At 42.6% G+C, this 17,909-nt stretch overlaps 1 protein-coding gene across 2 annotated transcripts in view; it reads right to left on the reverse strand.

The window, feature by feature from the left end:
- Window positions 1-223: 223 nt before the first annotated feature.
- Window positions 224-17,909, reverse strand: part of LOC119179000 (neuronal-specific septin-3) — a 128,678-nt gene continuing 110,992 nt past the window's right edge. For both annotated transcript variants that reach the window (XM_075868669.1, XM_037430083.2), the window contains 7 exons: window positions 12,916-13,065; window positions 10,663-10,744; window positions 7,916-8,053; window positions 6,904-7,021; window positions 5,557-5,652; window positions 3,674-3,822; window positions 224-741 (listed from right to left, as the gene is read on the reverse strand). In XM_075868669.1, the coding sequence (XP_075724784.1) occupies window positions 603-741; window positions 3,674-3,822; window positions 5,557-5,652; window positions 6,904-7,021; window positions 7,916-8,053; window positions 10,663-10,744; window positions 12,916-13,065 (872 nt within the window). In that variant the 3' untranslated portion in view covers window positions 224-602. The remainder of the gene's footprint in view (window positions 742-3,673; window positions 3,823-5,556; window positions 5,653-6,903; window positions 7,022-7,915; window positions 8,054-10,662; window positions 10,745-12,915; window positions 13,066-17,909) is intronic.

Here is a 17,909-nt window from a genome sequence, read left to right on the forward strand (position 1 = left end):
CGAACGTCGGTTCTTATAGTTTCACCTATCTAGCATAATTACTACACGCACAACATTCATGACGATGTCTCTGCACACTTTCACATAAAATGACACAATTGCTGTGACCCTACGAAAAGGCAGGAATTTCTCCTGACTCATATCAAGTGGAACGCTGAAATGTGATATGTGTGATATTAATAAAATAACTCTCAAAACAGTACCCTTATTTTTTTGCATTACATAGTCGAGTTCGCAATTTTTTTTTCTTTGCTTGTAGACATATTTGTTTGCTTTTTGTTATTGCTTCATTTCGTCCAAATGCGTGCTCATGACATACTCAACAGCTTAGCAAACAGTTTTGTCATGCATAAAATGCCATATTGTGCCTTTGTGTGACACCTTATAATATGCCACTGAATTGTAAGCAAAGCATTTAGCACAGAATGCGGGCCTCACATTTTTCAAAATTTTGTGTTGACAGAATCAACCTCAAGATATGAAGACACGATAGTGATCTTCACGTTTCTACAAGCAAACAAACTGAGCGCATGCTAGGAGGTCAGGGGCAACTGAAATATATAGGCGGAAGACAAAAAAAATGACGATCATTTGTGCACGTCTCAGAGGCTACTCTCGTTCAGGTTCACAATGTTGATGCCATGTCCGTTGATGTGGCCGTGGCGTGCCTGTAGCCTCTCGTGGCGGAAGTTCTCGTAGTGAACCGTCTTGGTCACTTCGACGAGGTCTTGCATGTGAGTCCTTCCAGAAAGAAACCAAAAGATTTTATCAACATCTCACGGTGGCTTGCGAAGAGACGAATGCATGAAGAACAGATTTAGCAAGCTGCTCAATGATGTCGAAACTGAGGGCAGTTTATTTACCTCCCAGTCTGTGAACCACCTATTGTGCACGATTTCATACATCGGGTGCCATGCTACAAAGGCAGCAATATTACTTAGAGTGAATGTTTTCCTGCCAAGAAATAGTTTAGTGATCTTGCCACCTGTAGCGCACTTTTTTTTTTAAAGGGGCCCTGAAACACTTTTTTGAGTAACCATGAAATTAAATCACTGGAAAATCGTATTGCTTCACAAACTCAACGCCGCAAAAATTTTAAGAATCCGTCCAGTACGAGCGGAGTTTCAAAGATTTGGCACACGCTGAAATCGCACTCTCTCTTCTCTCGTCCCCACGAAAGCGCTGGAAGCTGGGCAGAGAGGGATGGGAGGGGCAAACAAAAAACGTCACGCTCGCCTCGTGACCTTGAGCACATTTTGCTAGTTTTTCATCGAATAATCAACTTTTTCAGTGCGATCGCGTGCGCATGCGTGGACAAGTGACGGCCTTTCTCGGCGATTTCTGTAACAACCGAGCACGCCATGTTCAAATCAGCCAATGGCTGATAGATGGGTCATCTACGTTTGATTTTCTGGCATATTTCGTGATTTGTAGTGGGAAGAGAAAGCAATTTTTAGCTGACTTCAATAATTTATTGCGAATTCCAGGCTGCCTGCTGCGCTATAACATTTAGCTCTCGTGTTCTCGGAAGCCTCTACTACCGAGCAGCAGCGTTTTCTGACCATGCTTAAAAAGTGCTGCAGGGCCCCTTCAATACCTTTTACAGGGGTCCATCACGACTTTGTTGACATATTTCCGTCACGGATATGACGTTGTAGAATATACAATAACAGATTTCAAAGAAAAAAAGTGAGAAGAAAAGAGTTTGTCGCACGGCATCAAAACAGCAACCTCTCGATTCACACCGCGCGGCGCTAACCGCTACGCCACAGAGCAAATGTGGTTGAGGATGCTAACTGCAGGCCATTTATATACACCACACACCGTTTGGCAATTCTCAGAGCTCCGAAACTTCGGCGGGTTTTCGTTGTCAGTAGCAAGATGGCACGACGGGCTCACGTTGGGCGCATTAAAGGTCATCGCGTCTGCGGAGCGCCACCTCCACGGAGTGTGGTCTCTCCTGCGCGTGTTAGTCCGCGCTCGTCCTGTGCACGCTAATTTCGTGCATGCTTTCTGCTTGAGGTGTGTGCTGCAAGTTTCAAGTTTCTTGCCATTCTTCGCGTCACTTTTGAATTTGTTGCTGTTGATGAAAAAAATGCACAATGCACGCTCAACTACCTCTGTGAAGACACGTTTCACTTTCGTGTTGTACCGATTGTCAGATAGGGGGATCAGCCACGTTTCCAGTTCTTAGTCACAGTAATTAAAGAAAGTGCTTTGTGCCTTGTAATTAAGCCCCACTGTACAGTAGTTAATAAGTATTATGGGCTGCTTAGCATCTCTCTGTTTTTTCTTTTTGGTGTTTCTTCTGCAGCCCATCATTACGCCTGAATGCAGGCTCAAGCTCAGCTAGCACGAAATTTTACTGCAAGCAAAGTGAGAGATGTGTGGACATCCACATTTCTCTGACAGAACATCTTGCATTAGTTGTACAGCACTGCACATGATGTATGAGTCTGACCAGATAGTCGATTTAATGACCACATAGGGACTGAACTCTTCTGACATAACCACCGAACTCAACAGTTTGAAAAGTTTATTAATTTAAGCTTCTTAATTATGGTCCCAAGTTATTTCTTTAACCACCTCAGGATGCCTGTGGCTGCAGAGCAAGTAATTCTGAAGGAATCGAGGATTTGGCACATTTTTTTTAAACACCTAGTATATTTGGACACAGACGTAGCACAGAAAACAGACATAGTCGCTTCCCTGTGTTCATGTCTCAATATTTTGTGCTATGTTTCCACAGGCAACATAAGTGGCCATATTGTAGCGATACCTACTGGACCGCTTTCCTCACATTCAGAAATGTGCATTAGCTAGAAGCTAATGCACAAATTCCCGAGATCAGCGCAATGCTCGAAGTGAACACACTCGAGGAATAGAAATGAACTTGGCACCTTGGATATGTCCATGTCATCAGATGTTAATTGAGGCGTAACTAACTTCGCCACGTTTGTATACTGGTTATGGTGCTCAAGTGCTGACCTAAAGGTAGCGGTATCGATTCCTGGCCACGGGGGCTACGTTTTTGATGAAGGCGAGAATGCCTGAGGCCCGTCTATTTGGATTTAGATGCACCAGGTGGTCAGAATCACGGGAATTCTCCATTATGATATCCCTCGTAATCGTGTTGTGGTATTCGGACATTAAACCTCGACAATTATTCTTAAGTCGTGGCTTCAAGTTAAACCTCATTTCCGAATACCGAGCTCGGGGATGATTGTAACACTTTACCCGGGGTGGTGACGTTATTTGGATGCCTGATACCATTGTGATGCCCGACATAATAAACACAGTCAAAGCAGTGCAATTGACTTCCAACACGCTTAGGCGTGCGCAGGGCTCCTCTTCAGGTGGGGCGAAGGTTCATCACGGGACAGCCCCTCCCATCCCTATTATGTCAATGCTTGAGGCCGACTTTCTGCCCTCCCTTCCTCCCTATTACGCCTGTGGTGTTGACTGTGCCCCCCCCCCCCCCTCTTAAGTGGCTTGGAAGGATGGCCGCCCCTCCCACCCTCCCCCAACCCTTGCACAGGAGTATGCCTGCACGCATTCACACCATAAAGCGTTTTTATAGCCAGACTTGACAAAGCCGAGTAACTGCTTTAAGTTAAAGCCAATTTCTGAGCACAAGACGAGCCGATATTGACTTTCTCGATACGCCACTCACCTAATAAGCATATCCCTGAGGTCGGGAAACTCGCAGTGGTGTCTGTTCTCCACCTCGACGAGCCCCCACTGAGTCTGTCGGCCGTAGACCGTGCGACCGTTCACCGTGTGTTGCTTGTCACTGCCCACAACAGCAAATGGAATGGCAGCCTGCCAAAGGTAGAGTGGCGGTGGTTTTTTTTTTTTTTTTTCATCATGGCACTTTACTCTCAAAATGCATCTTATCGTAATATGTGTAATAAGTGATTGAAAAGAGTATTGCTGTTTCAATTTATTACGTAGTGCTCCACGTCGTACTATTCGCGATGTTTTCCTTCTTGTTGCTTGCTCTAAATGATAAAAAAAAGGGTACCGGAGTGCTCCGAAACACGCAGCAGCTTTGGCATTCCAAGCATTCCAAAGACTGAATTAGAAGCAAGAATGTTGTTTCTCGTAGCAAGGAAAGACCACCACAACTTGGAAAGCTTACATCATGTGTTGACATAACCTGGTAATTTTCGATTGCCATGACAGCTTTGGTGAGCTTGACAGTTATACATCATTGACAAAATAGCTTATTTGCACCTGAACATAATCATGTGATGAGCGTCATGCAAAAAATTTAACATGAGGTCTGGACCTATGCTGATTTAGTGTTCAGAAGGTGCAGCTGTATTTTTTTGTTGTGTGAGTACTAAGCTACAGTTTATAAAATGCCGTGGCTGTAGTGGCATTTGGGTGTCAGCTCAATTTCCAGTTTTGTAATAACTACATATCTCTCGTGATATAGGCATGTCTATTTTATTATTCCTGTCTACTATGCTTACATTGCATAGATAATTACTATGTATGTATGTTGTATTCTTTGATTTACGACAGAAGGAGAGTTAAAGGCTCGTCTTTCTTGTTTTTTTTTTCTTTGTTATACACAACCTTCATGAGAACGAACTGACAATAGAGCCAAGGGAATCGCAGAGGATGTTATTCGCAGTAATTACGACACAGACAAAATGACAACTTGTTAATGGCAGAGACCAAACCTGAAACCTTCAAATAATCTGTCCGATCGCTCTACCGCTTGAGCTACAACGACGGTCATCCTCCTGTCCACTGCCTCAGGTATATCCGTGCGTTTAAAGGGGCCCTGCAACACTTTTTGAGCATTGTCGGGAAACGGTGGCGATCAGTAGTCAAGGATTCTGAGAACACGCAAACCAAACATTATAGTGCAGCACGCGGCCCGGAATCTACAAGGAAATCTTGAAGCCAGCTAGAAGGTCTTCCATTTTTTTCTTGACAAATAATGCCATAAACCCAAATGAGAACACCATAAACTTAAATTCCACAGCTTTTCGCTGAAGTGAGCATTTCGAGCTGCACACCATAAAATTTCCAAGTGTTCCCCGGCCGATCAAGCACCTGTCTCCTTTTTTTGAGACTTGCAATATGCCCCCAACGACAGAGCACGTGCATCCTGCCCTCCTCTTCCGCCATTTCCACTGTTTCATTCGGTTTCTTGAAAACAGTGAGTGCATGCGTACACAATTATTTCATTAGAACCGCAGGTGTGCATTTTTCATTCTTAGTGGCTCTTCTTTTGTGATCTTGAATTATTGCAGTATCTATTGCAAGGCTATTTTTCATTACCCATATTTCATTTTATAATGGTTCGTTATATTGAGCTTCGAATGGAGTGTATACACCCCATAAAGTGGGTGGGACGATGACCATTGCCGCAGATCAATTGATAGAGCATTAGATGTGTCACTTGGAGGTTCCAGGTTCGGTTCCTGCTGGTGACAAGTTGTCTTTTACTACAAGTAACCTCCCCGTTCTTTCCTTGGCTTCGGCTGTCAGTTGGTTTTCACTGTTCATTGATTCACATGCTTCGTAACAGTGGCTCACCCTGATCTTGTTGTTGAGGACAGTTTCCTCGGGGTCGTCTTCGAACTCTTGCACGGGGTACACACTGATTTCATTCTTTTGCAGGTCTTCTCGGATCTGAAATCAGTGAAAGCGATGCATGATTGTAAGTACAGCAGTTTCACAAAAATTCGAGCAACTAAGCAGGACACGCGAGAAGGAGCAGACTTTTCATGTCAAAACACCAACTTGCCCAACAGTCAACTTTTTTAAACATGAGCTTAACTCTTTCAGAGCTTCAGGTATACACTCGGTGAGTGATTACTGGTGCACCGCGTCGCCGCCGTCGGAGCAGACAGATGTTGAGAGTCGGAGCAGAATCACAAGCTCTCGCAATGCCCGCTAGCATGTAGCTCATCAGAATCATGAACTGCTGCGAGGTCAACTGTACCAATGGGTACATGTCGTGTCCTGCGGGAACGGCGTTTTACAGTTTCTCGACTCGTTCTTGTTTTATTTGGAAGCGAAATAAGTGGATCACGGCTGTGCAACGAAGAAAGTGTTTCGTTCCCGCTTTCCCTGCCGACTCGCCGCTGCATGCTTGATTTGGCCCTGATACACCACCTCTGCAGGTGCTATGATCTTGCATGATGTTCTTGCTGCCATAGAGCCGATGAGAAAAGAAACGTGTGTGAGGCATTTCAATTCATATCAAGGCTGATGTAACATTTTAATGGGCCTTAATAATTATTAACTTGCTGTCTACCCTTCGCAGTTCTGGGGAATGCAATTCGAGGTCAATTAGTGCTTTGTTGGGTTGATTTGTTGTGCTTTGGTTGGCGCGAGCAGTACGTTTTTTCAATCAAGAAACTCGCTAGCAGACGCTGTTCGCATTGTGAGGCGAGAGAGAGGGTAGGAGAGGGGGCAGGGGCACGCATGCGCAGTGGCTGTGTTAACGCTGTGGAGAGGGATGCCTGGAGGAGAAAGAGGAGGAGCGAGTGTAGGCTAGCAAATGCTGCCTGAATCAGCGTTGCGAAGTGAGAGAGAGGGAGCAGAAAAGAGGGGGAGGGGCACACATGCAATATGGGGGTGTTAACGCCATGGGGAGGAATGCCTAGAGGAGAGAGAGGGGGAGTTTAAGAGAGGGGGGGACGAGGCATGCATGCACAATGGCAGTGTTGATGCCGTGGGGAGGGATGCCTAGAGGAGAGAAAGGGGGAGCGAGCGTAGGCTAGTAGATGCTGCCTGTGTAAGGGTCGAAAGGCGAGAAAGGGGGGAGATTAAGGAAGAAAGGGAACGGGAGGGTGCATGCGCAGTAAAGGTGGTCACGCCGCACACCGCATCAAGCTCGACCCTAAGGTACTTTACACCTAAAAAGCATCGGCTCACCCTCTGCTTGAAGTTGCTCCGCTCTTCGAGCGTCAGTGTGTCCGCCTTTGCTATGACTGGAACGATATTGACGCATTTGTCGAGCCTCTTCATGAACTCAATGTCCAGAGGCGTGAGGCTGCAAAGGAAAGCGTGCGTTGTTGGAAGGGGCAATTTCACGATTAAGCCTTTGCCATGCTTCGTGTTACTGCACCCTTGGTTATGTGCTGGACAACTGCAAAAGACAGCTGCAAGTGTCTTCCTTAATATACAGATTTATCTTATTACTAGGCTGTTTCCATCTCATGTCCTTTCTTAGACTTAGAAACTATGAGTAATTTTCTATTCATATAGTAACTTGCTATTAGGCATGTAATATCCCAGCTGTGTCACTTCCTCACATTATCTGTGCACTGAACATTTGATAGACTTTCATGCACCTGCCATACAAGTCATTAGTTCTCGGAAAACAATGTGCATATGGATCTCAGAATCACTGATCTACATATATCAGCAGTCCACAAAAATAAAGCAAATTGATAATTATTTTATATTTGTGATATTGTTATGTTTTACATATTTGTGGCATTTAAATCATATTTTCCTGTCGAGAACTGGACATTCCACAAGTACGGTTGAACAGTAATGCTGTGAACATGTATATATTGAAATATACAACATTGTAATATATGGTTATATAGTAATTTATATATATTGGATACAACATGGTAAATATGAACATCTCTACCATAAATATTAGCACCCAAATAGATATGTGGGTAAAAAGCATGTTGACTGTTATGGAGGTACCATTTCCTTAGGCAAGGTCCTCCAATTGAAATTGTGGCCACCCTGTCTGAAGCATGTGCTCTTGTTCATTCAACCTCTCCACACAAAGTACTTCATCATGTTGGCTTCATTATAATACTATTAATTTCACAGCGGTCACCGATGCTTAGTTGCCAAGCTCGAATGGGGATTGATTGTCGACTAACTGGAAATACCTCGTGCACATTTTCTTTCGCACACTCACGCGTGTCCTGTTGGGGGCACGAAATAGAGGCAGCAGTGGACCCGCGTGTCTGGGATGTGCCTCTTCCGCGTGACGCTCTGCTCTTCGCTGAGGTACTTCTCGTACTGCTCGTTGATGTACTCCAGAATGGGCAGCCAGCTACGAGGGAAAGGGAGGGTGACACGTTAGCAGTAGTCGGTGCAGGTTATCGGCTATCTAGTAGCCCTATCGTTCGGTTGGCCACTGAGCGGATCAGTTACCAAGCCAATGGCAAGGCGGTTAAGTCGTTCAGCTTGTTCACCTAGATAGCTAGCATATGAGTCAGCTGTGTAATTGATAACGAGTCTCAGCTGCCACCCCGAAGGTCGTAGGTTCAATCCCAGTCGCGACAATTGAATTTCGATGGTGGCGTAACACTGCAGGTTAGTGTGCTGTTCGATGTCGGTGCACGTTAAAGAACTCCAGATGGTCTATATTCCCGGAGAGCTCCACTACAGCGTCTCCTATAATCACATTGTGGTTTTGGGGCATGAAACCCTGCATATTACTACTATGGTTATAATTGTTGACGAGTCGTCTAGCTGGCTTACTGGTCGATTTTCTGGCTGATCAGTCAGTCAGTTAACCGGCTAGTGCGTCAGTTATCTTGCTGCTCATTCAACCAGTCAGTTAGTAGCTGATTAATTAGTTGTCTGCTCATATGGTCACTTATTAATCAAGCTAGATAGCCAGTCAATCAGCGATTTGGCCAGTTAGCTCCCAGGTTGGTATATCAACTAGCTTATTGATGGGATCTTGCTAGCTGACTAATCAGTCTGATAGTTAGTACATCAGTTACTCAGCTAATTTGCAAGGCAGTCGGACAATAACTACTTGGCAAGCTATTGAAATAGTGCATCAGTCAGCCTAATATTTGATGAATAATCCAACTAGCTCATTTGTCAGTTGGCTGGTTAGTTTATTAATCCATCAATTAACTGACCACTGAGACAGCTAGCTAGTCAGTCAGCAGACCAGTAAGTAGTTCATTAGTCATTTAGCTAAATACATACATGGCTTAGCAAGCTAAGTAGTCAGTCAGCCAACTGCTTGGTCAGTTAGCTAAATATATCGGCAAATCACCTAGTTAGCTGAGCCATCAAACAACCAGTCAATTAGCTAGATAATCGATCAATTAGCTATAGTTACTTGTTCAGTTAAATAATCAGTTTAAAAATATTACTGTATTACAAGCTGCTTGAAGATAATTATTGGGCGAAGCTTTCGGAGGTTTCGGAGATAGTTCTAAGACTGATTGTGGTTGTGATACTTATATATTTTTTTATTCAAAGAGATAGTGCTGACAACGATTGTGATATAGCGGTGATTCTTCTTTATAGCTGATATGAGGTTCCAGGTTACGTTTTGCCTTCATAATCACAGCTTCATTAGCTATCGTCTCTGGTGTAGAATTTTCTTGTCGGTATTGCTGCCTTGCATCTGCTTCAAGTTGTCTCAACTGCGCGTCAGCTTGGCGTTTTTCCCGCTTAGCCTTTGCTTCCTTAGCCCTAGTCTGTGGTGTAGAACTTTGTTGTCGCTGTCGCCGCTTTGCATTCGCTTGCTCCTCTTTTATCTCCGCGGTAGCTACCCGTTGACGGTGACGCTGATACTCAGCACGTCGTGCTTTCCTACGTTCGTCTTCATCCATACGAGAGAAGAGAATGTGTGGTATGGAACGTGGTTGATATATAGTGTTGATAGCAGCGCCATCACATCTACAATTAACCACAGCACCCTCTGTTGCTTATAAGTTGAAGGTTACATGCAAAACGGTTATCACCAACCGCACTGTTGCTTATAAGTTGAAGATTACATGGAAAATGGTTCAGAAATGTCAGACAGATGAAGACGTGTTACGGACAGACGGGAGACGGCAGACATCGTGAGGTCTTAAGGAGCTTCGCCCCTAAAAGCTAATCAGTCATTGAGGTAGTGTGTCAGCTACCTAGTTAGTGAGCAAGCCAATCGAGTGCTGCAAACTGAGTAAGTCGATGAGTGCATGACTAATTTGCACATAGGTACAAGTTCACCTTGTGAGGGGCTGCCGATATATTTGCTCTACTGACACATCACTTCATTTGCTTTATCTGACAAATGTAGTCAAGTCGTGAAGCTAGGTCAGAAGTAAGTCGGCATGATCCAGGAAGCTAACAGCAAGCTCATGTGACACTTTATACTCGGTTTGAAAAAATTAAGGCTTCATGGAGTCACAGCAACGGCATGTCGAAAGCCTTTCTTCGTTGTTGTGAAAGTCCCACGTTCACCATAGTTCATTACCTCTTGTCACATTAATTACCAATTGTCACAATTTATAACATAAGATGAAGAACACACATTCACCACTTTTTTTAAAGAAAAGTTACACTCTTACTTCAATTAGTTATGTGTACAATTTTAAACGTTGTTTGATAGCTTCATGTGTAGACAGAATAGTACATTGTGCTAGCACCTCAACCCCCACACCTGAAATTTTGAAATTTCCCGCGTGCATATATTCATCCACACATGCAAAAGCATGATCAAACATCTATAAAGGCTGGATGAACCTATGGCCCACACCCTTCTAAAAAATTTGTTCAACTAGGAATAACTTTTTATAGCTCATGCAGTGGGTTTCCAAAGCAACTCCTGTTATGTGTGCATTGGTAAAGATGCATCCAACTCATTGCATCCAACTTATCCAATAATTATTGAAGCAAATAAGTGAAAGCTTAGCAGACCACACTTACCAGTTCTCATTGTTAATCTGGTCACCAAAGCCTGGCGTATCTGTGACAGTCAGCCGAAGCCTTGTGCCTTTCTCTTCGATTACTGCAGTAAAAATACAAATAACGCATAATGCTAGCAGCACCAGAATTGAGTGCTGTATGGGAGCTTACAATCTGCTATGGCCTTGCAATCATAACGCCGAGTAAGCAAGAATACGCTAATTGTCAGGCATGAGATAGAAGCATTCATTGAAGACAGGCATTTAATTTTTGCACGCACGTTCAATGGAATAAGCACTCTGCAGATATTGTAGTAATTAGAACTGGAACACGACAGACATCATGCAAGAACATCGTTGCCCACAGCCGAGTACGTATCACTATAAATGAAGCAGCACACGTAAATCGTTTCACAGAAAGGGAATGCACGATTGACAGCACTGACTTGTAAAGATTTATCAGAGCCATTTTTTTCACACATATACAGCGAATTGGCCACTTCACAGCACATGTCTGAAGCAGTTAAATGCTTCCCGACAGTTTGTAAACGCCGATTGCAAGAACTGTAACACTTTATACTCTCCAAACTAACACATTTATTACCTAACCTCTGAACCATTTCAGGTTCAATCTCGCGCATGTTTGTTCTCATGCTTTCTTACTATTTCCTCTTGAAAGATTGGTTTATGGGTACATAATATATCACTACTATATTTGCTTTGGTAGTAGAAGAACCAAATTATGGGCTCATTATGAACTCGCAGTTGAGTATATTGTGAACGAGAGCAGGAGGCATGGGCATGCACAAGAACTGGAAGATGCACAGTCAGTGCATATGAACCTTGGTGTCATTACTGCCGACTACACCAAGCCACCCAAGCCTAGGACACTTCTCCTGTTACCTTGAGTCACATTGGCAATGTGAGGCCTCCTCTGAGTCGGCCACAGTTAAAAGCTGTGGAACAGTTTTAGAGATCAAATAATATTTATTTGTTTGTCCTTGTTTTCTGCAAAGCTCCGTCAGCACCAGACTTCTCGGTTAATTCGTGTCACTGGCAGAACTGATCTCGACATTGTAATATACAAAAAAAAAAAAGATATGTGAAACATTTTTCTCTTTGGGTATGTGCTTTTGCCTGCAACAAAGTTCAAGAGAACACTGCTCGCTCTAAATGCAGCATTTTTGTTGTTGTTGTTGTTGTATGGATGACAACTACTGTTGCCATGTGTAACTGTTTCCTATGTTAGTAAGCACAGTTACAAAGGATAATTAAATAGTTACACAATCAACATTAATGTGCCTGTTTTAAGCACACGGACATGAAGTGTAGTTAAATGCAATGCTGCTCTACAAGGCATGGCATTTTCGTTGTCTGTAGCTCAGTTGTATTATTTATTTATTTATTTATCTGAAAATACCTCACAGGCCCCGTGAGAGGCATAGGGTGAGGGCGGTATACAGTACAATTCAATACATTGTAAAGGAAGATTTCCACAGGCTACAATTACAGGGCAGTAGAATAAAATAACATTACTTGCGCACGACACAGTAAGTATTGCGTAGGAGTAATATAATACGAAGTACAGGCATAATACACATTTCAACAGCCACCATAGAATCACCTCATTGTAAAAAAAAAAAACAAATGTATGACAGGTATGAAAAGACAGACGACATCAGTTTGAAAAGCCCCCTTACAATAGCTTATCAAAAAGAAGTGGGTACTAATGGGTATTGTTTCTAGCTTTTTTAAGTGTGAGCAGGTGGTTATAAGGGTTAAAGGAATAATACTCTAATTAAAGTGGTTATAGATCCAAGGGTGTGGGCTCGATTCCCGGTCTGGGCTGACAGATGATGATGAGGGCTAAATTCAAAAACACTTGTGTACTGAAATTTAGGCATACATTGAAGAACCCCAGGTGTCAAAATTAATCTGAATTCCTCCACCGCAGTGTCCCTTATTGTGGTTTCAGCATGTACGACCTCATAAATCATTATTATAGGTGCTAGTTAAATATGTTTGCCTGAGATATGCACATTTCACTAGCAAGGCTTCCCAGACTTTAAGGCTATGGAGTCACCCCTGTGCAGAGCTGAGTGTTGCGCCGCTGCTCAATCGAAAATGATGATGCACTTCTCAAGAATCGCTGAACTTTATCGGTGATACGCAGTGACTCGCTGTGCCTAGAGAGGGCGCTCCCGTCGACTTTCTCACGTCAAGGTGGAGCGTTAAGTGAAGGGGACATTCTAGAATACGGGGGTAAGTCACTCACCATGGCTCACTGATTTGACTTCAGTTGTCTTGGGAATGATGTAAGGGGCCGGCTCTGTTCCTTCGGATCCTTTCTTCGTGCACGACCTCCGGCTGATGTTGGCCTTGAAGAGGGTGTTGATGAGCGTTGACTTTCCAAGGCCACTCCTTCCTGCATTTTTTGTTCATTATGTGCAACAATGAGAAGACCGATTTGGAAAGGAATGTGAACATAACAAACAAATAACTCTTCTATTTCACATGACGAACAAAGAACTTTTTCATCTTCTTTACATATAATCACTGAAACATCATCACCTGCACGTTCCCAGCTTATGTGACAAATTCATCAGCCACTTGATTAGACCTTACAATGGTCACTGAGCAAGCAACCATAGATAATTACCATGTCTCACCCATTAGAACTTCTACCAATCACTGTAGCCATGGGACAAAGATAGCATAAGTATCTTATTTAAAACTTTATACGCGACGCATTTCGCGATACTAACAGGTGGCCAGGCGGCCATTTCCGCTGTGACTGGAAAGTAGTACGAGTGCAACAAATTATTAACCCTTGATCATCAGCTTTAGGTTGTGATCTGTAGGTATTGTCATTAGTGTGCAACAGCTCGAGCTCGGCGGGATAAAGTGGTTCCTCATAGGGGCGATAAATAGATGTAACCAATTGAGGTGTACTAGTCATACGAACACACTCATACCTTGATAAAACGAATCTGGATATAACAAAATATCGGTTATGACGAAGTAAATCAAGAGTAGTCTTGCAGTAGATACAGTGCTAGGAATATACCTTCATAACGAATGTTTTGATGTAACAAACTTATTTTAATGCAACATGCAACTTCGTTATAACGAGGTCTCAGTGTAAATAAAGTTATATTTACTCAATATAACATCCACCCTTAGTGCTCCTGTATATTCTAGCACAAACTGCTTGTTCAAGAGCTGTCAAAGTAGAAACAAAACCATGGCCTTATCAATGATGCAGATTATTCAAAACCATGCATATCTGTTCTTCAAAACTGGGCCACCTTCTGAAAGATCAATCAATCAATGAAATAATTATTTCCAACAGTTTGTTTACAATTTGTTGGGGGTCCTTCATGCAAAAAGCTGTTGCGAACAGCTTGAGAGTGCCTGAAAGCCCTTTACGACAGTGCTATATAGACAGCGGACAGCAAATTAAAGTATAATATCATACATGGGTTGTACTAATAAGAACATATTAATAAACGAGGAAACTTGGGCAAGTTGGTAATAGAAATTAATATACAAACAGCGCAGCTTAACAGTAGTTACAGTGTAACTGTGGAAGTGAAGAAACACTTTTCTGTTCTTTTTTCTTTCCTCGTTACTTCGCTTCCATATTTATGGAATTATCTGGTATCCGGCGCAATCATACAACTCATTTCTTATGTGTTGTTATTAATATGACCGAGTATACGAACAGTGCAACTTAAAAGTAGATACAGTGTAACTATAAAAGTGAAGAAACAGTTTTCTATCCTTGTTTCTTTACTTCCGTAGTTACACTGTAACTACTTTTAAGTTGCACTATACGTATATTTAGTCATAATATTAAGAATACATAAGAAATGAGTTTGTGTACAACAGTGATCATTTGACAGTCATTGAAGAACAAAAAGCAGTAAGACAACGCAACTTCATGTGATAATTAAAACTAGAAATAAATACCATAAATATATAAAAAAAGAGCAATGCTTTTAGCAAATCGTTTAGTAGATCTACATACCTGTTCTCACACACAGGCATCATGAATCGTTGGAACCAAGAAAAGATGGCTCATATATTTTCGTTTTTATGCTTAATAAAAAGCGAAAAGACAATGTAGACAATCGATTGTCTTAGGTATTTAGCATGCCTTTTTGGGGCAAGCTATTTGTCCTTACTACGGGTGCATTGGTCACTGAACTGCCATTGTAGTCCTGTCAGTGATTTTAGAAGAAGATACCATTTTAGAGGAAAAGAAGTACGAGTACAGCAAACGAACCTCAGTGACTCTGATTATGTTAAATTTTGCAAAAAGAGGTAATATTGTGTGCAGATGTGGAACGTTGGCTATAATTCGAAGTGCACGTTTCTAAAGAAGAAGAAGTTTGTGTATGTTAGTATCTGTAGTGGTGTCCCACACAAGCGTGCAGTAGTTAATCTGGGAGGCCGAAAGTGCCCGATAAATTTGTAATTTCACCAAGTGTATCATGGCAGCATGTTTCATTCACTGGTGGTTCAAGGGGAAAATGAGCGTTTAAAAAATGGCCAAAAAGCATTACACAAACACGAATAATCGAAAGCTCTTACAAGTTAGAATGAATGGAGCTTGCTACATTCACAAGAACTTGATATGGAGTAGCACATTTATAATGAATAATCAGATATAATGCTGTCAACAAATGGCTTGTTTTAAGCATAGCTTGAGTCTAGCCTGCTGCAATAAGTATTTGAAATATAGTGTTAGTAGCGTAAGTTACATTTGATGACTTCTGAGGCATCTGTGGTAGCCAGTGCAATTATTTTCTCACCATGACACTAGTGAAAATAACTATCAAAAGTATTTTTGATGTTCAAACATGCCACAATGTGCAGTGCTTCCACACAAAATTAAAACAGCAAATAAATGTAGTGCAACCATAATAAATTCTTATATAGTAGTAGGGCATCTAAATAGTAGCACTGTTTGCATAATTAGTGCAAGAACCAAGATTGCTTAAAAAATAATGTGAAATGCATTACTGTAATAAAAAGTAACTAGTAACGTGCACCCTTTCAGGCTACCGAAAAATGTCAGCGGAAGTATATGTTGTGGGTTACCTGCTACAGTTTTAAAATATTAACGGTTTTGTTGTTGTGAGTCACTAGCAAGCATTGTATATTACCGGAAATGTTGTTAATTGTTATGCATTACTGCCATCAATTGATTTTTTCCCCTGGGCTTTCGGCTTTGGCGTTAAGCGTCCAAGCAGTGAAAAAAAGCCAACCCAAGCAATATTGATTAATTCACAATGTCTGACAACACTTTACATAAGGAAGAGAGGGGGATCGTTGCAAATGCATCTTTATAAAGTAATGAAAGCCTACATGCTGGTTTTGATGTGCACTTAGCTTTGATTAGCTTTACTATACTCTACAGAGATATCACGTACTGGTGTCGGTAATTTTCCAAGGACCACTACGAGACCGAGACTATGACACGCCAAGTGCGGAAGTGTGCAAATAAAAGCAGTATTCATTCATTGTATAGACATGCAGCTTGAATAGCCTTCGTAATTCATCCCTCTTTCTCAAACACATCACACAGCTCCCCCCCCCCCCCCCCTCAACCAACACACACAGTTGCAGCCAACGCCTCATTTACTAGATGCCCGCGCGTCGCCCGCTTTTCCATTGGAGCGGCGGTTCCTTCAGTCACGGCCGCCTGAATCGGGGCGCGCGGCGGTTGCTCTGGCCGTCCCATTCAGCGCGAGCGCCTTTGAAAAAAATGTAATAGAGGTAGTTCGGCCACGTGCCGTGACGCGGCGCTGTTCTCCCACTCCCTTGCTGGGGGAACTGCAGAAGAGGTTTCGGAAACACAGGAGGTTGGAAGACAATCTGTTCTCACTGACGCAGAGCATCGAAATAGCAGAAAAGGAACTCAGGCCCCTGTGGCTAGCATTTTCGGATATCAAGGAAGCGCACGATAGCATGGTTCAAGAGGACTTGTGGGGAATACTAGACACACTGGGTGTGGAAGATGGAGTCACTAATCTTTTAAGGGAAATCTATAAAAGTAACAAGGTAGTTATGAAGTGGAAAAAACAGGTATCCAAGCCCGGAGGTGAAACGGGGACTTAGGCAGGGGTGTCCTCTGTCACCTTTGTTATTCATGATGTACCTACAAGGATTAGAGGCAAAATTAGAGGGAAGTGGACTTGGCTTCAACCTCTCTTTAGTTAAACAATGAAAACTTATTGATCAGGCACTACCAGCATTAATGTACGCAGATGATATAGTGCTAATGGCCGACAACAAGGAAGATTTGCAGAAATTGATGGACATCTGCGGTAATGAGGGAGATAGGTTAGATTTTAGATTCAGTAAGGAAAAATCAGCAGTCATGTTTTTTAATGATAATGAAGGTAGTGAACTTAGAATACAAGTCACGCTAAAGACAATAGATAAATACAAATATCTGGGCGTATGGATAAGCAATGGGACCAAGTACCTAAGGGAACATGAAATATACGTGCAAAGAAGGTAGCAGGAATGCAGCAGTGATGAAAAATAGTGCACTGTGGAATTACAATAGGTATGATGTTGTGAGAGGAATATGGAAAGGGGTCATGGTTCCTGTGCTGACGTTCGGCAATGCAGTCTTGTGCATGAGATCAGAAGTTCAAGCAAGATTAGAAATTAAGCAACGTGGAATAGGTAGGCTTGCCTTAGGAGCTCACGGGAATACACCAAATCAGGGAGTACAAGGTGATATGGGATGGACATCATTTGAGGGCAGGAATGCTAGCAGCAAGATAAAATTTGAGAAGCGATTGAGAGAAATGAAGGAGGAGCGTTGGGCTAGGAAGGTTTTCAGCTACTTGTACATGAAGAATGTCGATACAAAATGGAGGAAGGGAACCAGAAATATGACTGGTAAATACTTAGAAAACAGCAGGTGGCCAAACCAAAAAGAACTATCGGTTAAAAAGAAAGTGAAGGAAACGGAGACTGACATGTAGAGAATTGGCATGATTAAGAAGTCCGAACTAGAGATCTATCAAACTTTTAAGCAGGAAATTGCCAAGAAAAGAATCTATGATAATACTCGGGGTAGTTCTCTACTGTTTGAGGCCAGGACGGGAGTATTGCGAACCGAGACATATCGGGCCAAATACGAAGGGGTAGACACAGTATGCAGTGCGTGTGGAGAGGAAGAAGAAACTGCCGAACACTTGATAATGTTCTGTAAAGAGCTTCACCCTATAGTTCAGGATGATGGCG

Source organism: Rhipicephalus microplus, chromosome 7, assembly GCF_043290135.1.
Source record: "Rhipicephalus microplus isolate Deutch F79 chromosome 7, USDA_Rmic, whole genome shotgun sequence".
In the NCBI taxonomy this organism is placed as follows: Eukaryota; Metazoa; Arthropoda; class Arachnida; order Ixodida; family Ixodidae; genus Rhipicephalus; species Rhipicephalus microplus.